This window comes from Lactuca saligna, chromosome 8 (genome assembly GCF_052625555.1).
Source record: "Lactuca saligna cultivar CGN05327 chromosome 8, ASM5262555v1, whole genome shotgun sequence".
In the NCBI taxonomy this organism is placed as follows: Eukaryota; Viridiplantae; Streptophyta; class Magnoliopsida; order Asterales; family Asteraceae; genus Lactuca; species Lactuca saligna.
In genome coordinates, this window is record NC_136424.1 from 133,566,025 (window position 1) to 133,586,900 (window position 20,876).

The 20,876-nt window shown below is 34.0% G+C and overlaps 1 protein-coding gene across 1 annotated transcript; it reads right to left on the minus strand.

The window, feature by feature from the left end:
• Positions 1-6,687: 6,687 nt before the first annotated feature.
• LOC145012236 (trihelix transcription factor GT-3b-like) lies at positions 6,688-8,489 on the minus strand. Its single transcript, XM_078971028.1, has 2 exons — positions 8,170-8,489; positions 6,688-7,291 (listed from the first exon to the last, which is right to left on the minus strand). Exons 1-2 carry the CDS (start codon positions 8,431-8,433, stop codon positions 6,794-6,796), a joined length of 762 nt encoding a protein of 253 aa, XP_078827154.1. The 5' UTR covers positions 8,434-8,489; the 3' UTR covers positions 6,688-6,793.
• Positions 8,490-20,876: the final 12,387 nt, after the last annotated feature.

A 20,876-nucleotide genomic window follows, 5' to 3' on the forward strand; every position in this document is an offset into this window, starting at 1 on the left:
AATCAATTTATTATTCCAAATAATAAATTCAACCTCTCTCTCATAAAGTCATCCTGTCAAATTGCTAGAGTGAAGGCAACACAAAAGAACGATTCTACTATCAAATCAAGTACATACCAATTATAGTTATGGGATTAGACACTTAATCCAACATAAAGATGGGTAGATGAAAGATGTTATAAATGATGAAAGATGAAATATAAGATAAATGATGAGAGGCCTTGATTTTAAATATGATCAAATCGTCTGGCGGAGTAAAGATGACGACCACAGAATATTCTAGACATTCTAGTGGGAGGCTAGCAGACTCGCAACCTGTAGGTGTTTTTGAACTAAGTGTTCACAAGGTGTACTCCATCCCCCTTATGGTTGCCTTACTGACATATATTGTCGGGGAATCCCCTAACCATTATTGTCTATCCCGAAGATAATCCTTAGGATATGTCCCTTAATTTAAATGTTATAGGGACAGATTGTGAGGATAATGGGAACGGGTAATCGGGTTGAATGATTTGATGAAAATAAAGAATTTAATTATTGTGGGTTGAAAACCCTATGTGCTCACCAGACTCCCAAGCCTGACCCACTCAGTTTCTTGTATTACAGGTAGTGATACAAGAGCACATGTGTGATGAACAGATGAGAGAACTATGGACTATACGCCATTAGAATAATAGACGTTTGTAAGGTGTGTACTACTTCCATTTATGTTTATGTATTTTATAGACATTGACATCCCAACGTTTGTAATTTAATTAAAATACTTTTCTTCCGAAATGCTTTGATAATATGTTTATCATATTTTTTGGAACAAATTCCGCAATGTTATTCTTCAAAAGGATATTTTGATTTTTAAATAAAACATAAACAAATTGGTCTTTTCTGACCGTGAAATTGAGGATATCACAATTTTTATCCAAAAAAACTAATGGTACCAAAAAATCTTAATTTTTTGTCTTCTATTAATACACATCAACATGGATTAAAAAAATAATAAAAAGAAACTCGATAATCATCAGATTTACAATCTAATTTGTATTTATTTCAATTTTAAAATTCACATTGAGCATTGACCTATTTTTCCAACTCTTTGATCATTCGCAAATTAAGTGGAATTTATGTATGAATCGAAATATATTTTCATGGAGTTTTATAATGTTTTAACATTTTGAATACTCGTAAATTGGTTTTCTAAAATCATCAACTGGATTTATTCACATTATGAATCTGAACTGTTTATAATTTAGTTTTTAAAATTCATAATGTGAATATGACTTACATTCATACTATGAATCTGAGCAGATTCACAGTCTAAGCAGATTCACAATGTGAATCTAAACTGAAATTTCGTTTTTTTCTTTAATCAATATGAATTTATGTTTAAAAAGTACCAAAAAAATAATCTGAATTTTGATATATTTATAAATTTTTTTCGATAAAAAAATACCTTAACTTTTCAAAAAAACAAATAAAATTTAGTGGTTTTTTTTTTTGAAAAAAAACACATTCACTTTAAAAAAATTAAACCGAAAAAAATGAATTGAGTTTGTTATAATCTGGTGCATATGCGTCCATTGTAAAAGTCTATAACCATTTCTTTTTCCGTTGATCGCTTTAAATTCCGATGCTTTGGGTCGGTTTATTGGTTCATTTATTAATAATAGTTTTCTCTCTCTTTCTCTCTCTCTCTCTCTCTCTCTCTCTCTCTATATATATATATATATATATATATATATATATATATATATATATATATATATATACACACATAGTTTTTATTTGAACTTAGTTATATACAGGTGATTCAAATAAAAATAGTAAATAGTATGAAAATGTAAAAACACGATTTTTATATTACTACTCCGCAATGAATTTTATATCCACAACAAATATTATTATTCAACAATGAATAAATAAATAATCACACGTTAAAATTAATATAAGAATTTACTATAATAATGCATATCCACAAAATTTATAATACAATAATAACATTATAATGAATATATGAATAATTAAACATTAATATTTACATTATAAATACTTGAACAATACACAGATATTATATTCATTGTAGAATAGTAATATAAACATAGTACTTTTACTTTTTCATAATATTTACTGTTTTTATTTGAACTTATATATATATATATATATATATATATATATATATATATATATATATATATATATATATATATATATATATATATATATATATATAGAGAGAGAGAGAGAGAGAGAGAGTAAATTACACGAATGGTCCCTATGGTTTAGCGTAATTTACGCGTTTGATCCCTAACTTATTTTTTTAACTCGGAAGGTCCATACTGTTTGTTTTTGTTACGCGTTTCGTCCCTACTGTTTGTTTTTGTTACACGCTTGGTCCCCGTCTTACCCAAAACGATTATTATTTAAATAGGAAAAAATGATGAGGTAGGTAAGGTAAGGTGAGAGGGGTGTGGTTGGGGTGTGTTTATTTAAATAGATTAAAAAATCAAGGGCAAAATAGTGTTTTTATGTATGAAAGGGACCAAGTGCGTAACGAAAACAAACAATAGGGACCTTCCGAGTTAAAAATATAAATTAGGGACCAAATGCGCAAATTACCCTAAACTATAAGGACCATTCGTGTAATTTTCTCATATATATATATATATATATATATATATATATATATATATATATATATATATATATATATATATATATATATATATATATATATATATAAGTAAAAGATCAAATGAGAACCGATAAAAGTTAACAACAATTTTCATTAAGGTTATTTTTGTAAATTGAATTTAATGCTATAAAACATACATACATTTCATTGTTATAATCAGATGTAACTTAAAATATTTTAAACTCTTTCAAAAGCTCTCCCACCATTATTGAAGAACACAAACACAAATATCACCACCACCACCAACTACCGCCGACGGCAACACCACTACTAACTACCACAAACAGCAGCACCACCATAGTAAGGTGGAACACCACCCGATGATCGACGTGTCTATTTCATCCTCCACCTCTACTTCTCCAAATCTATGACTACATCCATTTTTTATCTGTTTTGCTCCCGTAAACCATTAGATCTGCATCAAATTTCACCAGATTGGATGTCTTGGGTATTTTGAGGATAGATCTAGCACTGCCCTATCCTCCATCCCGCACTAATGTTCACCTGGCTTGCTCCGATCTACAACCACATCAACTCCGTCGTTACATTCTATGACGACTTCACCTTCATCATCCTCCGTCTCTACTTCACTAAATCTACGATCGTATCCATGTGTTTTTCTCTTTCACTCAAATGAACCACAAGATCTGCATCAGATCTCACCATATTTGCATCAGATCTCACCAGATCTGCATCAGATCTCACAAGATATGTATTACTTGTCACCATATTTGCATCAGATCTCATTAAATCTGATGTGTTTGTGCATTTTTATGTTAGATTTGGCTAACCACCATTTCTGATGAGATTGAAGGAGTTACTACGAGATCTGATTTCGTGTTCTTCAAGTTATGCAATTGACTTTGTGTTCTTTATCTTAGATCTCTGAAAAATGTTTGTTGTTTTTCATCTCAAGATCTAAAGAACCATTTTTTCTCCAGATCTACGATTACATCCATTTTTTCTCTGTTTTGCTCTGATGAACCATCATATCTCCACTGTCAGACCTCACTGGAGAGCCAAACAATGTCGCCTGATGTCAAAGATTATGAGGCTCTTATTGTTCTGGCCAGATCTGATGTTTTATGCGGTCTGATTTATGTGGTGCTCATAACGTGTTTGATGAATGCCGAAATGAAATTAGGTAAGTTATTAAGTTGTGAATATGTGTTTTTTATGTGTTAATTTGTGAATACGTAAGTTATTAAGCTGTGAATGTTTATTTTAGTCACTAAGTTGTGATTTAGTGTCTGAAATGTTGAATTAAGCTGTGAATTAGTATTTGAAATGTTGAACTAATCTGTGAATTCTGATTTATTTTTATCCAGATATGCTAAATGAAGGATGTTGGCAAAATATTGTAGTTAGTGGTGTTAATGTTGGTAGTGATGGTTGAGTAAGGATATTATCTATTTCTTTCAACTTCTTAATTGATTTCAGATAAATTATCATTTCTTATGATTCATGTATATGTTTTTTATGTTTGTTTCCGAAATATGCCATAATTATGTATCTATTAAATTGTGAATGAGTTGTTTAATACAATGATATATAAGATTATACTTATAAATAAGTTGTGAATACATTTTATTAAACTGTGAATTTTATGTATTTAGCTGTAAGTTTTATTCAATGTATAATATAATAAATTCACAATTTAATACACAAAATGAATCTAAATATGAACGTATAAATGTAAGTTTTAAGTTGAGAATATAGTTGTAAATATACAATTTTTGTTTATTAAAATTTGAAATTGTTGTATTAAATTGTGAATTTTGTATATTAAATTGTTAATTGACTGTATTAAGTTGTCATTGTCTATATTAAGCTATGAACTTTTTATAAATTTTGTGTTAATTTGCTTCCAAAATATGAAAAAAAATAAACAATATACACATTTCCGATTTTCTCTAAGTTGACTAAAATATGTAAATTTTAAATTTTGAATATTGTATAATTTAAATTTTGAAAGAAACACTATTTTCTAGATATTAAGGTATAAATGTAAGTTTTACACTAACAATATGGCTATAAATGTGTAATTTTATATTAAATTGTGAATTTATTATATTAAACTGTGAAATATATGTATTAAACGGTGAATTGACTGTATTAAGATATGGATAGTTATGAGTTTTGTGCTAAAGTATGAATTATTTATATATAAATGCTTTTATTAATTTTCTTGTGAATATTTATTTTTTGAGTTGTATAAATATATAAGAATATAATATTTGTATTCCATTAAACTTTAAATGAGTGAATTAATAAGTTTATTAAACTGTAAATATACCATTTAAGTTTTCAATGCATGATTTTATAAACAGATCTAATTTGGAAGGAAAGATTGTTGCAACGGTGTCACAAGTGATTGATGGTGGTGTATAGTAGTTGGTGGTGTTGGTAGAGTTTGGTTTTGTCTTTTCTGAATCTTTGAATTAATATAAAATATATTGTATTAACTTGTGAATTTCATCTAGTAAACTATAAATGAACTATATTAAATTGTGTATTATATACATATTGTGTTAAAATATGAACGAAAATATTAAACTATAAAAATTACGATTTTGCCAAATATCAAGATTTTTACATATTTAATAAGTATAGATTCACATATTTAATAACTATGAAAAGAATAATCTTAGAGGTTTTAATCTTTTTTGGTTCTCATTTTAATATATATATATATATATATATATATATATATATATATATATATATATATATATATATATAGAGAGAGAGAGAGAGAGAGAGAGAGAGAAAGAGAGAGAGTTAAGTTCATATATAAACATTATATATTATGTGAACATATGACGGATTCTAAACCAAACGTTTGATAGAGAGATTACAGTAAAATAACATAAACATCAATTAGTTAGATTTATCTATTCCTTAAATTTAGCTATCAACACGTTACATATTTATGGTCTTATCTTTCATCATCATCTATTTTCTCCAATATGTAAATTGATTTATAGAAACATTAATAATGATCTTCTCTAATCTATAAATCGATTTTAAGGAAGACGTGTGATTTTTTTGATATTTGATATCATATTGGTGCGATTACGTTTTTAAGGAAGCGCTGTCACATTCTTCATGAATATGTAGTATATTGATAATTTTAAAAGAAGAATACGTGAATCTGTATATGCAATCAGAATGAAGCATATTGGTTTTAAAAGATTAATACGTGGTTTTGTAAATGGAATCATATTCTTATATAATATGTTTATAGAGATTATTTGTTATTACATTCTTAAAGAATTTGTTTTTATCTATAAGCTTTTGAAAATATTTATTTAGTGCTACGCAATTGAGGGTTTGAATAATTAATTAACAAATTCTTGAAGAATAAATAGTGTATTATAATTAGCACATTCTTAAAGCATATAATATGTGTATCATACTTTTTAACAGAAAAAAAAAAACTGATATGGTTATTTATAACAAATGTATTCATCTAGACAATTATTAAAGCATTAAATATTTCCGCATTAGTGGTCCATCCTAATTTAAATTGCTACATAATGACACAGTTTCCTTGTAAATGATTTTATGAGTAAATTAATTAAAAAAAAAATTAATCACTAGTTAATTCAACAACCATTCTTAGCCATTCGATTTTTCTAATCAAACGGTTCATATTTAATCATACATTCACACTATATTTAAATTTCACATTTAATCTTAACCCTATATATATATATATATATATATATATATATATATATATATATATATATATATATATATATATATATATATATATATATATATATATATATATATATATATATATATATATATATATATATATATAAAAGAAACTATTTACAACACCCGCTTCAAGAAACTTAATTATTTCATTTTAGATATAACACGGCAATGTACGTATTCTTTCTTAAATTGGCAAGAAGAAAAGAATGTGAAATGTTGGAACGTCGTTTTGTGAGCCGTCGTGGGTTTAGATGTTTACGCGGTGAAGGAAAACTCTGTTTGTTGACTTTCCTGATTTGTGTCCTTTTTTAATTCCAATATTCTACGTTCTAACCAAACAAATAATTAACATTCTAGAGAAAAAATCTCTTATTTGAATTACAAATCTTGCCTTGCAAGCATGTTAAAAAGTGCAGTAAAAAGAGCATCTCGTTTTTGAGATCTTACTTCTTCTCTCATCATTCTTTGTTCTTCCTTCTCTCTCCACCTCTGATCCAACATCATTCTTTCCTTCTCCAATGCCATCATCGTCTGCCTCCATTCCATCTCCTTCGATCTCCTTTCTTCTTCTTTCTCCTCGAATGCTTTCATCCATTGCTTCTCTATCTGCATTTGTTGCTTCATGAATTCCCCCAGTATCTCCTTCGTGTTACTATAGGTTCCGATGTTGCTACTCTTTATAGCCACCTTTTTCTTTTTAGTCTTTTCTAAATCGCTTTCCTCATCATCATCAGAAGAAAACGGCATCATTCTCTTTTTAGATCCTTCTGTTTCTGTCCATAACATCCTTTGCATTCGAGCTGTGAAAATGGCGTCCAGATCATTGTAGAATGGAAATTGTTGCCTCACAGAATCATCTTCTACCGTTTCGCATCCCTACATTTTTTCATTCCAAGAAACCAACTTTAGTTTCTTCCATAAATACACATAATCACCGTTGGATTATCTAATAATAGAAAGGAAATCCCTACAAAATTTACAAGGTTTTAGTACCCTATACCTAAGATGATTTTTCATTTTACTCAATATGACCTAATTAAAGTAAATGTTTACTTATTGATTGATCATTTTACTACCTCTAACACGTGTCTAGGGTTTATAACATGATTTTCATATTATAACATTTGTGCCAGTTATGCATGTACAAGGAATTTTCTCTAAGACTCTAAAACCATTCGAATGTGAGCAAATCTAGAGGATATTGCATAGTTGTCTTTCGACCATCTATGCACATGTCTTTATAATTAAACTAACAGAATCATAGATTGGATTTGGTTAAACTTTAGGTTTTCCCAAGTAAACTATAGCTAAATCTTGAGCAAAATCCTACTCCATGATTTCTAAGGGAATTTTCATTTCTAAAAGAAAGTATATGGAAAAAACATAACTTTTTAGGGTTTAAGCGGCTGGTTTTGATCTATCACAAGGGGTTTGAGATTCGATAATAATAGGATGACATGAGTACTCATACTTTCTTCTAAAAGGCAAGAGCTTTTATCAACGAAAACATGATACTATAACTCATACGTAGTAACCGAGCCTTTTGAACAAGTAGCTGGTCATTGTTCAATTAAGACTCGATAATGATATGTTACTGTGTATAATTCTTAAAACTGTCTAGGGTTTGAAACAATCTTTTTCATGCTAGCTAGTTTATCTTTTCGAAGATTTGGAAACGAAGTGTTTCCTTATGTATAATCATTTCTTTCAGATCAAATCTGGATTCAAAAGACACAGAAATGCATAGTGCAAACCTTATAACGTGTAACAAGATTCTTCCATTTTGCTTTGCACTGCTCAGCACTGCGATTATACCCCCTCTCCTTCATCTTCCTCGATATCACTTCCCAAAGAAGCTTATTACGTTTAATTTCCATGAACCTTGGATCCAGTTCGGCTCGTATCATTAGGAACTCCCCTGTTTCTTGAACGCTCCATTGTGGAAACCTTTCGCCACCACCAGCTCCACTGCTTGGGTCGACACCAACACTGACATGATGAAGGTGTCCATGGTCCATAAATATACGATATTTCTTGAAGGATCTGGAAACCGGAAAGAAAACTTTTGTTGGTCTTTCTGGATATGGATCTGAAAGGAAAAAAGATAGGTTAAGAAAGATATATAAGGCTTTATAAGATGGTTATTAGCGTGTTTGTGTGAATTGAAGGTGTGAAAATGGTTATATAAACAAATATAATATTTGATGTTAATTAGGTGGCAAAAATGAATGCCAATTTGTAATTTGGTTGCTTTTTTTTTTGCATGTTATATATATATATATATATATATATATATATATATATATATATATATATATATATATATATATATATATATATATATATATATATATATATATATATATGGGACGGTTCATTTGAGATTAAAAAAAAAGTAGATATCTTGAGATTCAACCTCTGTCACATATTTTTCATTTGCCATTCTAATGCTCTAGCGTACCGGCAGTAACAGGGTATGCCTAATCATAAATGATTATATGGTTGAGAGGTATAATCATATACGATTATACATGTTTATACGTATATGCCTAATCATAAATGATTATACATATATGTATGTTCACAAATTGAGTAATAATAAATGATTATGATAATTGATGGCAAAATAAGTGGTGGTAACAGAGGTGACGGTGGTATATGTATCGGAAGTGAGAGTGATGGGGTCGACTGGTGTCAGAGGTGGCGGTAGCGCTGATGGCGGTAGCGGTTATGGTTGTGGGGATGGTGGTAGAGGAGAAAGGAATGGGCGGTGCTGTATAATCATTTATGATTATACCAGGCCGTCGCGCTGGTATGTTGGAGGCTTAGTGCGACAAATATGAATTACATGGTTGAGGTTGAATCTCAAGATCTCTATTTTATTTTTAATTTCAACGGAACCTATATATATATATATATATATATATATATATATATATATATATATATATATATATATATATATATATATATATAGTAAATTACACTTAGTCCCTATATTTTAGGATAATTTACAGGTTTGGTCCTAATTTATTTTTTTAACTCGAAAGGTCCCTACTGTTTGTTTGTGTTACGCACTTGGTCCATGTCTTACATAAAAAGACTATTTTACCCTTGATTTTTTAATTTTTTTTAAAGAAACACACCACAACCCAATCTCTCTTACCTTACCTTACCTTACCTACTCTACTATATTTTCCTATTTAAATAATAGTTCTTTTAGGTAAGACAATGACTCAATGCATAACAAAAACAAACAGTAAGAACCAAACGTGCAAATTACCCACAACCATAGGGACCATTTGTGTAATTTACTCATATATATATATATATATATATATATATATATATATATATATATATATATATATATATATATATATATATAACCATTATTAACAAGGTACCACAGAACTTATTGAGTGCAGAATCATAACCATCAACAAGCAAATGAATGTTTGTAGATTTGTATATTCGATGCACCTACGTCAGATTATACAAAAAAACTCATATCATTTCTTGGTTTTTAAGCAATGCTTTTTGTCAGAAAAAAAATCGAATATACCGTTGTTCATGATTTTTCGTCATTTATATATATATATATATATATATATATATATATATATATATATATATATATATATATATATATATATAACAACTTTTTTCAAAAAAAAAATAATAATTAAAAAAGAAATAAAAAACTCACTTTGGTTTGTTGTTTTTTTCAATATTTAAGTTTATTTTAATCCCAAAAAAACTAAATATACTAAAAAATTTAATTGTCTCTATGAATTAACATCACCATCGATTAAAAAACATATTTATTTTTTCAGATTCACATTACGAATCTAAATTGTAAATATGAATATTGATATATTTTTTTCTTCGATAAAAAATAAACTTTAATTTTTCAAAAAACAAAGAAAATGAAATGGATTTTTTTGATAAAAAAACTTCGTTTTTTATATATTAAAATGGATCTTTATTTAAAGAAGGCAAAAAGTCATAAACAATAGTATATTCGATTTTTTTTTCAACAAATAACATGGCCTAAAAAATAAAACTAAAAAACAGAAGTGTGTTTTTGGTATATTTGGCACATTTGCATCCAATGTACATATATACAACTCTTCTCTTACACTACAAGAAATAATGGCAATAGTGGCGACGCCCACTATTAGTGGCGACATGTAATTTGCGAGTTACGTGTCGCTGCTAATAGTGTGTGTCGTCGGTAATGGGTCATTGATATTGGTAGAAAACCACAATCCTCATCAAAAAAATCTGGTTAACCCTATCTGTTGATCTGGACCCAATCAAACAGTTGAAAACAAAGTTCCCGCAATGTTATTCATGGTGAAGGTAATGGTGTAGACAACGTCGCCGCTAATGCTCCAAAAAAGGCGCTATTTTTTCCGTTGCTAAAACCCTAGTATCAACGCTAATACCTCTCCATCGCCGCTAAAGGGCGTCGCCGCTAAAAGTCATCGCAAATATACCCCTTCTCTTCCACTAATTTCTATAATCTTTTTCTTTCATCCTTCCTATTATCGATGACCAAATACCGAAGAAGAAACACCAGCAACGCAGTCTCTATCGTCGGTGACGACAATAAAGCCATTACCGACGCGGTAGGTGATTCCAGATTTTGTTTCCGATTTCTTTTCTGTCCACCAAATTTCTAAGTGATTATCTATTGATTTGGGCGTTTGATTTTGTATATTAAGTTTTGTTGACCTCAAATTTTGGGTTGTCATCACCACCACCAAAGCTGTCAAATTTTTTTTGCCACAACAACACCACCAACATTTTGATTTCGTTCCACCACAAGTGCTATTCCGTTTCATTAAGTATTATAATCTAGTTCTTCATATTGTATCATTATGTATGTATGTAATGTGTATGATGTAAGTATATGAATTAGAATGCATAAATGTATGCAATGTGTATATATTGGTTTGTAATGTGTATATATGTATGGAAGAAATGGTAAAAAAAAGTAGGATGCTATAATGAATATGTAATATGTGTAGGATGTATGTTTAAGTGTATTTTACTATATTGTAGTATGTATGATGTGTGGAAAAATGTATGTATGATGAATATATGTATAAAAGAAATTGAAAAAAAGTAGGATGCAATAATGGGGAAAATGACAAAAAGTATGATGCTATAATGAATATGCAATATGTGTAGGAAGCATTATTAAGTGTATGTGTATGTATAATGTGTATTTATGTATGTAATGTGTATATATATTTATCAAGGGCTTTTTGGAAAGTATAATGCTATAATGGAAAAAAAATTAGTTTCTATATTGTACAGCTTTAATTTTGCAGGCTATGTATGATGTTTATTTAGGTGATACATTTTTACATGATGGGAGATGTAATAGGCCTCGGGCATGGAGGTGATGGAGCCAGGTATCCACCACCTCCAATATGTTTTGGTCGCAGACTGCACGAACAAGATGGTAAGTATTATTATGATATATTTATTAGCTATTTTTATTCATTTATTATAAGCTATCCAGACTAATGTTTTAAATTCTCTTTTTTCAGCAGAGCTTCCTAAAAGAAGAAGGGGTCTATCAAAAAATATCTAGCTAGGAAAATTGATACGTCGAAACAAGGGAAAGCCCATAGAGTTGGATTTCGACAGGGAGATCACATATTCCCCTATCAGAAAGCGTGGTAATTGGTTTACCCATTAGATTGGGAGATATATGTGGATGAACATCCCTTTCAGCATATCTGGTTGGGACAATGTTTCCCCACTTTAAGGAATGCAACAGTCGTGCATCTAAAGGTAACTTGGATAATATTTTAAGTGTAGTTGTGATTGGTATTTAATTAACTAACTTTTTTGTATTTGCAGAATAAGGTTGATTTGGATAAGGTTAACTTGGATCCCGAGCATGCTCAGTTGTTGCGGAGCATTGATGTGACTCTTGCAAAATTTTACAGAGGCTGGAAAAGTAAATCATGTACTTATTTTAAGGGTATTGGGGGCCTAAAGATATCACACTAGCATTAGACCACCCCTCCCCCAAGGGTATGTCACATGAAAATTGGGTGCAGGCAGTCAAACATTTTCAAAATCCTAAATTTTTAAAGCGTTTGACATCAAACAAAGATGTTTGTGCAAAACAAGTTGTAAACAGATGTGACTGTGCTCTTATAGCAATGCATGTTTCAAAGAAGTAAGTTATGATATATTTAACTATTTATTTAAAGTATAATTAATCTAATTATTTTATGTTAAATAGGGCATCACTCGAATCGAATTATTTTGTAACGCTAATACCAATTGCCAAGGGGTATTTTGTAGTCCTGCAGTCGAGCAACCATATGTAACTGGTTAATTTGTATTTTCATATAAGTGCTTGTATTGTCAAGGGGTATTTAGTAATCTAATTTTTATGGTGTTTATCATTTTTTGAAAATACAATTCGCTTTACTCCAATAGATCAATCAACAAACCCAAGCTTCTTCTAAAGCAAGCGTTCTAACAACAAATGATATGAAAACTTGTTTTGAAAGAATATTGGGTGTTCGACACAGACATATCAGAGGCATTGGGCGTAAACCTTCTACGGTTATGTCTATGTATGATCAGGAACAACCGATGACACAGCCACCACCACAATCACAAGTAATTGTTAGTTTAAGTTGAAAGTACAATGCTATGATGGAAAAATGAAAAAATACAATCTTATAACATATATACAATCTTGTGTATCATGTAGTTTGATATGTTGTGTATGATGTATGTTTAAGTGTATTTGGAAAGTAGAATGCTATAATGATATGTTGGTTATAGTTTGATATGTTTATATTTTTTATCTTGGTAAATTTTGGAAAGTATAATGCTATTATGATATGTTGGTAATATATATTTTTTTGTTTGTAGTTGGAAATTCTGCATACAATACTAAAGGACCTGTCCTGCGCTGCGGCACTAGAAGACTGGTTTCGCTCATTGCTGTCATGAAATGAAAATTAAGAAAACAAGGTGAGTGATGAGGACTATTAGCTACTTTTTTTTAGGATTTATGAAATGTTTAGTTTCAGTTAGTATTTTGGATATATTTCACTTTGTTTGGATTGGATATATTGCACTTTGTTTGGATGTATTTTTCTGCAAAACTAAGTTTCGTAGCAGTATTTATGCATGTTATATTGTTTTTTTATAATTGTAATGTTAAGAATATGAAAACATTTTAGCGGTGACAGGAAACTATTAGTGGCGACAGCGTATTCATGGTGATGGGTGCCATTCGTGGCAACATTGCATTTGTGGCGGCACAGGCATTGACGACGACATATAACACATTTGCAATGAGGTAACAACAACGACTTTTTTGCGGAAACAAACATAAGCTTTAGTGGCGACACCTGTTGCCGCTAATACTTTAATTTCTTGTAGTGTCGGTTGTCGATCGTTTTAAATTCCGACGTTCTTGATTGGTTCATTCGTTTTTTGATTAATAATGGTTCTATATTGCATTTCTCTCTCTCTCTCTATATATATATATATATATATATATATATATATATATATATATATATATATATATATATATATATATATAAAGCAGCTGCAAGTAAGATTTTTTTGTAAGATGGGTAAGAAGGATTTTTTGCCACTAATTTCATCAAACCAATGTTTACTAAAGGTTCATGGTTATTTTTGTAATTAATTTCAAAATTAAATTCACTTATAAGGTTATAAGCTCATTGCCTTTGGACATAAGATTGTTATATTTATGCTAGAGAGCCTGATTTTTCACATGCCATGTTTGATGCATGTTATGTGTGTTATTTAGAATTTACGCTAGTAATGATAGATTGTTAAGTTGTAACACCGTAAATTTCCAAAATAATTTTTTCGCATTTATAAAAACATAATTCATTTGTAAATCATAAAAACATCATTATTAGAAACTCAATGTATAACATATAACAATATCCCAAGATCTCGTATCATAAAAATCTCGTGTGTGTACTGATCAAGTCGGCGCCTTCCCGCGATCCTCACTAGTACCTGAAACACATAACACAAAACACTGTAAGCACAAAGCTTAGTGAGTTCCCCAAAATACCACATATAACACATATTAGCCACTCGAGGCTATAACTCTGTGGGTCCGTGCACCCAAACTCTGTGAACCCTTAAGTTCTAACTCTGTAGGTATGCATAGCATAAATCACATAGAAGAATGCAGTACAACAAAAAATATATATAAAGCAATGTATCACATAACTCTATTTACCTACTCAAGGTAAAGTATAGTGAGAAGACTCACCTCGCGTATCTCCGTAACTCGTAAATCCCTAAAATCACTAGTGCTCGATCTCCCGAGCTATAATCCTTTTATAACACAATACATCTCTAATTAACACTTTCCTAATTAAGGTTGACTAACCCTATCAAGTCAACACCGGTCAACTCTGGTTAATGTTCAATAGTCAACCCAACTCGCCGAGTCTGGCGTGGACTCGCCGAGTCCCTACAACGACCCAATTCCTCTGAGTCAATTCTGACTCACCGAGTCACTTACCCAATTCGGTTACTCAACCCCTGGTTCGAAATCTATGAACAACCCGCACCAACTCGTCGAGTCTGCCATGGAATCGGCGAGTGCATTGCACAACCCCAAACGACCTTCTGAGGTCAAATCTATTCCAATTACTCATAGATCCAGTCCTTCCAAGCTTATTTATCACGTAAAGTTCATGTTTTAGCGCTCATATCACATCTAATGACTCATAAATGGTGTTTTGACCTCAAGCACAAAGATCCCAAACCAAAACCTCCATGGATTCATAAAAAGCTTGGACAAAGGGACACTCTGGACCTCCAAGGGCCCAGATCCAGAACCTAACTCGCTTAAGGGACCAAATGGGCACTAGATCTAGCCACAAAAGGGCTCAATAAACCCTAAATCAACATGAACATCACCTCAACAGAAAAGGGTTCAAAAATGGTACCTCAAATGTGATGTTAAGGACCTCAAATCTTCAGGAGGTTAACCCTCTTGCTTCCTATTGGCTAAAACTTCCTTTCCCTTGCTAGACAACACCTCCAAGGTTGATAATGGCTCCTTCTCTCACTCCAAACGCTCAAGTGCACTAGGGTTTCTCTCTGGGGTCTGGTGAGCACAAATGACCACACTCGGTCTCCTTGCACCAACCCTCGTATCCAACACATACGCTACAAAACCGCTACAACCCTGCTGTAGACTTTGCCTCGCTCTAGCAGCCGAACAAAACGATGAATCGGGACGGGTACCCTCGCTGTACACAGTAAGAACTCCCCCACTTGGGTCTCGTATAGGCACCAACTGCCGCTCGCAGTCGATAACCGCTCCAAATCTGCTCAACCAATCCATGCCTATGATGACACAGACGTCCCCCATCGCAATCGGGACCAAATCAATAGGAAACTCTACACCAAAAATCTCGAGTACACATACTCGAATCACATCCTTGGCATATACTGCTCTCTCTTTGGCGATGGAAACTCTTAGAGGTCGACTCAACGCCTCTCGACTAATGTTGATGTGCCGACTGAAAGCCAACGATACAAAAGATCGACTCGCACCTGAGTCAAATAACACCAAGGCAGGTATAGAATTCACAAGAAACGTACCTACGCAAATCATAATATAAGCATAAAATCTTAAACATTAAATAATTACATGAAAGAATACATACCAGCCAAGACATCGGGCGTTGCACGGACCTCCTTCGCGGTCAATTGGAAGGCTCTCCCTCGCGCCTTCGGCGCCTCGTCCTTCACTAGCCGACTCTCGGTAGTTATGATGGCGGCAGGGGCAGATCCCTGAGGTGCTCCCTGAGCTGATCCCCGAAACTGCAGACACTCTGCCTTCTGGTGTCCGGTCTGGTTGCAGTGGAAACACACTGCAAACCACTTGGGGCAGTCCTTGGCCATATGCCCCTCCTTGCCACACTTGTAGCAAGATCCAACTCTAAAAACTCCATCATGACCCTTGCCGCACTTCCCACAAGTGCGGCCCTTTTGGTTCCCTGATCTGGGATCAGTGGGCTTGACCCGGTTGGCTGCCGGCTGAGACTGTGCCGGTCGCCGATCCCTCCACTGAGACTCCGCCTCCTCCCTCGCCTGAGTCTCGAGCTCGATCTCCCTCTTCCGAGCATTTGCCTAAAGCTTGGCAAATGTCCGGTACGAGGAGTTTGCCACGAACTCCCGAATATCTCTCCGCAAAATACTCAGATAACGGCTCATACATGCCTGCTCAGATGACACATGATGAGGGCAGAACATCACCCTCTCATGAAACATCCTGGTGATAACTGTAACGAACTCTGTACCCTGCATGAGGGTCAAAAACTCTTGTACCAATCGATCCCGTTCCACCGGAGGAACGTACTCATCATGAAACATGGTGGCGAACCTCTCCCAGGTCACCGCAGCAAGCTCTGCTGAAGAATAATGTGCTGTCGTGAACTTCCACTGATCCTTCGCCCCCAGCCGAAGCTGGTTCAGCGCAAATCGAACCCTCAAGTGCTCTGGGCACGAGCATGTGTAGAAACAACCCTCAATATCAGACACCCATCTCATCGCTGCAATCGGATCCTGCGTCCCATCAAACTCTGGTGGCTTCGTGTTGCTGAACTCTCGGAATAGCAATGCATCACCACCCTGCGGCCTCGCAGCAGCAACAGTTGTGGTGGCCGCTGCAATAGCAGCCTCAGAAAGAGTAGCATAACGCTCGTCAAAAGTCTCAATCAACGTGGTCTTAATAGACCTGAACATCTCTGGTATCTCTGCCTGATGGCCGCAGCCACCTCCTCATGGATGATCCGACGGATCTCCTCATCACTAGCCCCACTGCTCTCTGGCATAAGACGTGTCCTCACTATGATCTACCTCTGAAATACAACATACGATATATTCGAAATTCACTCGAGTATACTCGCACTCGATAACTCATCCCTCCTTGATCCCTGGCATCCCAAAGATTCTTACTTAGACTGTACACTGCCCCGGCGTTTTCAGTAGTACGGGCCCAATACTACTGTCCACACCGTATCAGTATACACCCCAAGTCCTCCTCTTTGGATCCCAAATCCCAAGTACTCTACTATGCATAATCCACTCTCTAACAGATCTCTCATAAGCTCCTCGCTGCTACCTACTCACTCTCAATCATCTCATAGCAGCTCACCTCTCCCTATACTAAGGCATCACAAATCAGGCCACTCTAATCCTAATAGGAATACCTAGCCCACTCTAGCAAAAGAATACATCATATCAATCTCATAAACATATAACATAAGGGTATTTTGGGAAATCACCGTTCAGGCGCTGACTGATCGTACACACGTTTCTGCTCTATGTTTCTCTAAAAATCTTTTACTTCTTTTAGAAAATTTGGTTCTCTTTTGAAAATATTTTTCCAAATCCTCAGTTTGAGTTCAAATACTCCCGAAGGTGTACCCGAATCCCTCAAACCAAGGATTTGATACCAACTTGTAACACCGTAAATTTCCAAAACAATTTTTTCGCATTTAGAAAAACATAATTCATTTGTAAATCATAAAAACATCATTGTTTGAAACTCAATGTATAACATATAACAATATCCCAAGATCTCGTATCATAAAAATCCCGTGTGTGTACTGATCAAGTCGGCGCCTTCCCGCGATCCTCACTAGTACCTGAAACACATAACACAAAACACTGTAAGCACAAAGCTTAGTGAGTTCCCCAAAATACCACATATTAGCCACTCGAGGCTATAACTCTGTGGGTCCGTGCACCCAAACTCTGTGAACCCTCAGGTTCTAACTCTGCAAGCACGCACAACATAAATCACATAGAAGAATACAGTACAACAAATAATATATATAAAGCACTATATCACGTAACTCTATTTACCTACTAAAGGTAAAGTAGAGTAAGAAGACTCACCTCGCATATCTCGGTAACTCGTAAATCCCTAAAATCACTAGTGCTCGATCTCCCGAGCTATAGTCCTCTTACAAGACAATACATCTCTAATTAACACTTTCCTAATTAAGGTTGACTAACCCTATCAAGTCAACACCGGTCAACTGTGGTCAATGGTCAACAGTCAACCCAACTCGCTGCGTCTGGCGTGGACTCGCAGAGTCCCTACGAGGACCCAATTCCGCTGAGTCCCTTCCGACTCACCGAGTCACTCACCCAACACGGTTACTCAACCCCTCGTTCGAAATTTATGAACAACCCGCACCAACTCGTCGAGTCTGCCAACGGACTCGGCGAGTGCATTCCATGCACAACCCCAAACGACCTTCTGAGGTCAGATCTATTCCAATAACTCATAGATCCAGTCCTTCCAAGCTTATTTATCACATAAAGTTCATGTCTTAGCGCTCATATCACATCTAATGACTCATAAATGGTGTTTTGACCTCAAGCACAAAGATCCCAAACCAAAACCTCCATGGATTCATAAAAAGCTTGGACAAAGGGATACTCTGGACCTCCAAGGGTCCAGATCCAGAACCTAACTCGCTTAAGGGACCAAATGGGCACTAGATCTAGCCACAAAATGGCTCAATAAACCCTAAATCAACATGAACATCACCTCAACAGAAAAGGGTTCAAAAATGGTACCTCAAATGTGATGTTCTGGACCTCAAATCTTCAGGAGGTTAACCCTCTTGCTTCCTCTTGGCTAAAACTTCCTTTCCCTTGCTAGACAACACCTCCAAGGTTGATAATGGCTCCTTCTCTCACTCCAAACGCTCAAGTGCACTAGGGTTTCGCTCTGGGGGTTGGTGAGCACAAATGATGGCCATAAGGCCGTTTAAATAGGCCCCAAACCTGAGAAATTAGGGTTTCATTAAACAGTGCAGACTTGCCGAGTCCACCAATGCGACTCGTCGAGTCCGGTCATTAATCCGGATGAGAAATCCCGTCTCTACTCGGCGAGTCTACGCAACAACTCGCCGAGTTCTTCCTGAAAACTCAAAATAAAAAGAATAAATATAATACCTGAAATTACGGATGATACATAAGTGAATGCTTTAGGTTATATGAAATAAGAACTAAATAGACTTAGAATGTCTAATTTATCATGGTGCACAACTCTCGTTTGAGTCTAACCGTTCTGGTGCGGAATCTTTTATTCGAATGGCTATCTAGTTTTATATTGCATACGACTGTGCATTCACGAGACAACACGTCGGGACTGGTGGACACTCCATGTGATATAAAGTAAAAGAGTAAGGTTGATTCCTACAGACCTAAGAAAAACATAGCAAATGCTAGTATAGAGTGGGGATGTGTTAGCACATGCTAATGTAGACATGGGTGCTAGAATTATTGGCGAGAAGTGACTTGGTTACTTCAGGATGGACCTTGGAGTAGGCATGGAAAATAGTAGCAAAGCTGCTACTATCGAAAGTACAGGATCCACGCCCGAGTCAAGATAAGTCACGGGGGAATCTAAGGAGTTGAGTATAGTAATGTTTACATGGTTATATGTTTATTGTTAAATTGTGGTAATCTTAAGGTTTCCCTATTCGGTTGTGGATTGGTATCTATGAGAAATGGTGCTTCAAGATCTGCTAGTGGACTTAGTGTCGATGAGATACTAAAGATTATTACTTATGGGATGTCGTATGCTATTAAGAAGGGTGATCGAGATACCAGTGAGCGAATGGGTAGAGAATAGTGTAATAGTAACTCTTGAATTTGTGGTGATGATTTTTGTTTATACTTAATAGAATGTTGATTATGTGACTTTGAACAGAGAGCTCTGAGATTGGCTCGGACAACGCAGTCCTTCCATGAGCCATTGAGATGATAGCAAGACTGGCGGGTTGTCGTAAGCCAAAGGAAGGGTGCATTAGTGTATAATTGATATGCACTCAATGCTTGTTTAGACTAGTTTAGTTTTATTGTACTATAATTGATTTATGAGGCTACCATGGTACATGGTTCGGTGCAAAATGTGAGTCCTTTGGTGCAAAGAGGAATAATGTAAGAGTGTGAGTTGGGCGTATTGAGGGGATATCGCTGACTAATGTATAGGATATTATTCCTTCATATAGTTGGAAGTGTTAATTGTCAAGAAGACAGATAGAGTGTTGGAGTGGTATAGATGTGTGTATCAGAACCATTTTCTCTATCGGGATGTTGAGGAAGTGTCGATCAATATATTGCTTCAATTGGGAGTGATAGAGTTCCTTGTTAAGGGTTATGTCTGCAAATGACAGTGTTTACTCCTCTTCTAGAATTAATGGGAAAGGTGTTGTATTAAGGTGTCTAAGCTCATAACTAAATTGGTATATACTTGAACTAAAAGCAAAGTCCCTTTAGGTTGCCCTCATAACTAGTAACTGAGTAGAATGACATTTGGAGAGAGAGGATAATTTAGTAGTTTATTCATAATAAATTAATTGGAAATTGAAATGTTTCA

Excerpts from the sequence above, each read along its gene's own strand:
- LOC145012236 (XM_078971028.1), bottom strand. The coding sequence starts at position 8,433 with ATGGACCATGGACACCTTCATCATGTCAGTGTTGGTGTCGACCCAAGC. Across the intron at positions 7,292-8,169 it reads ATCTTGTTACACGTTATAAG|GGATGCGAAACGGTAGAAGA; the intron begins GTTTGCACTATG and ends GAAAAAATGTAG.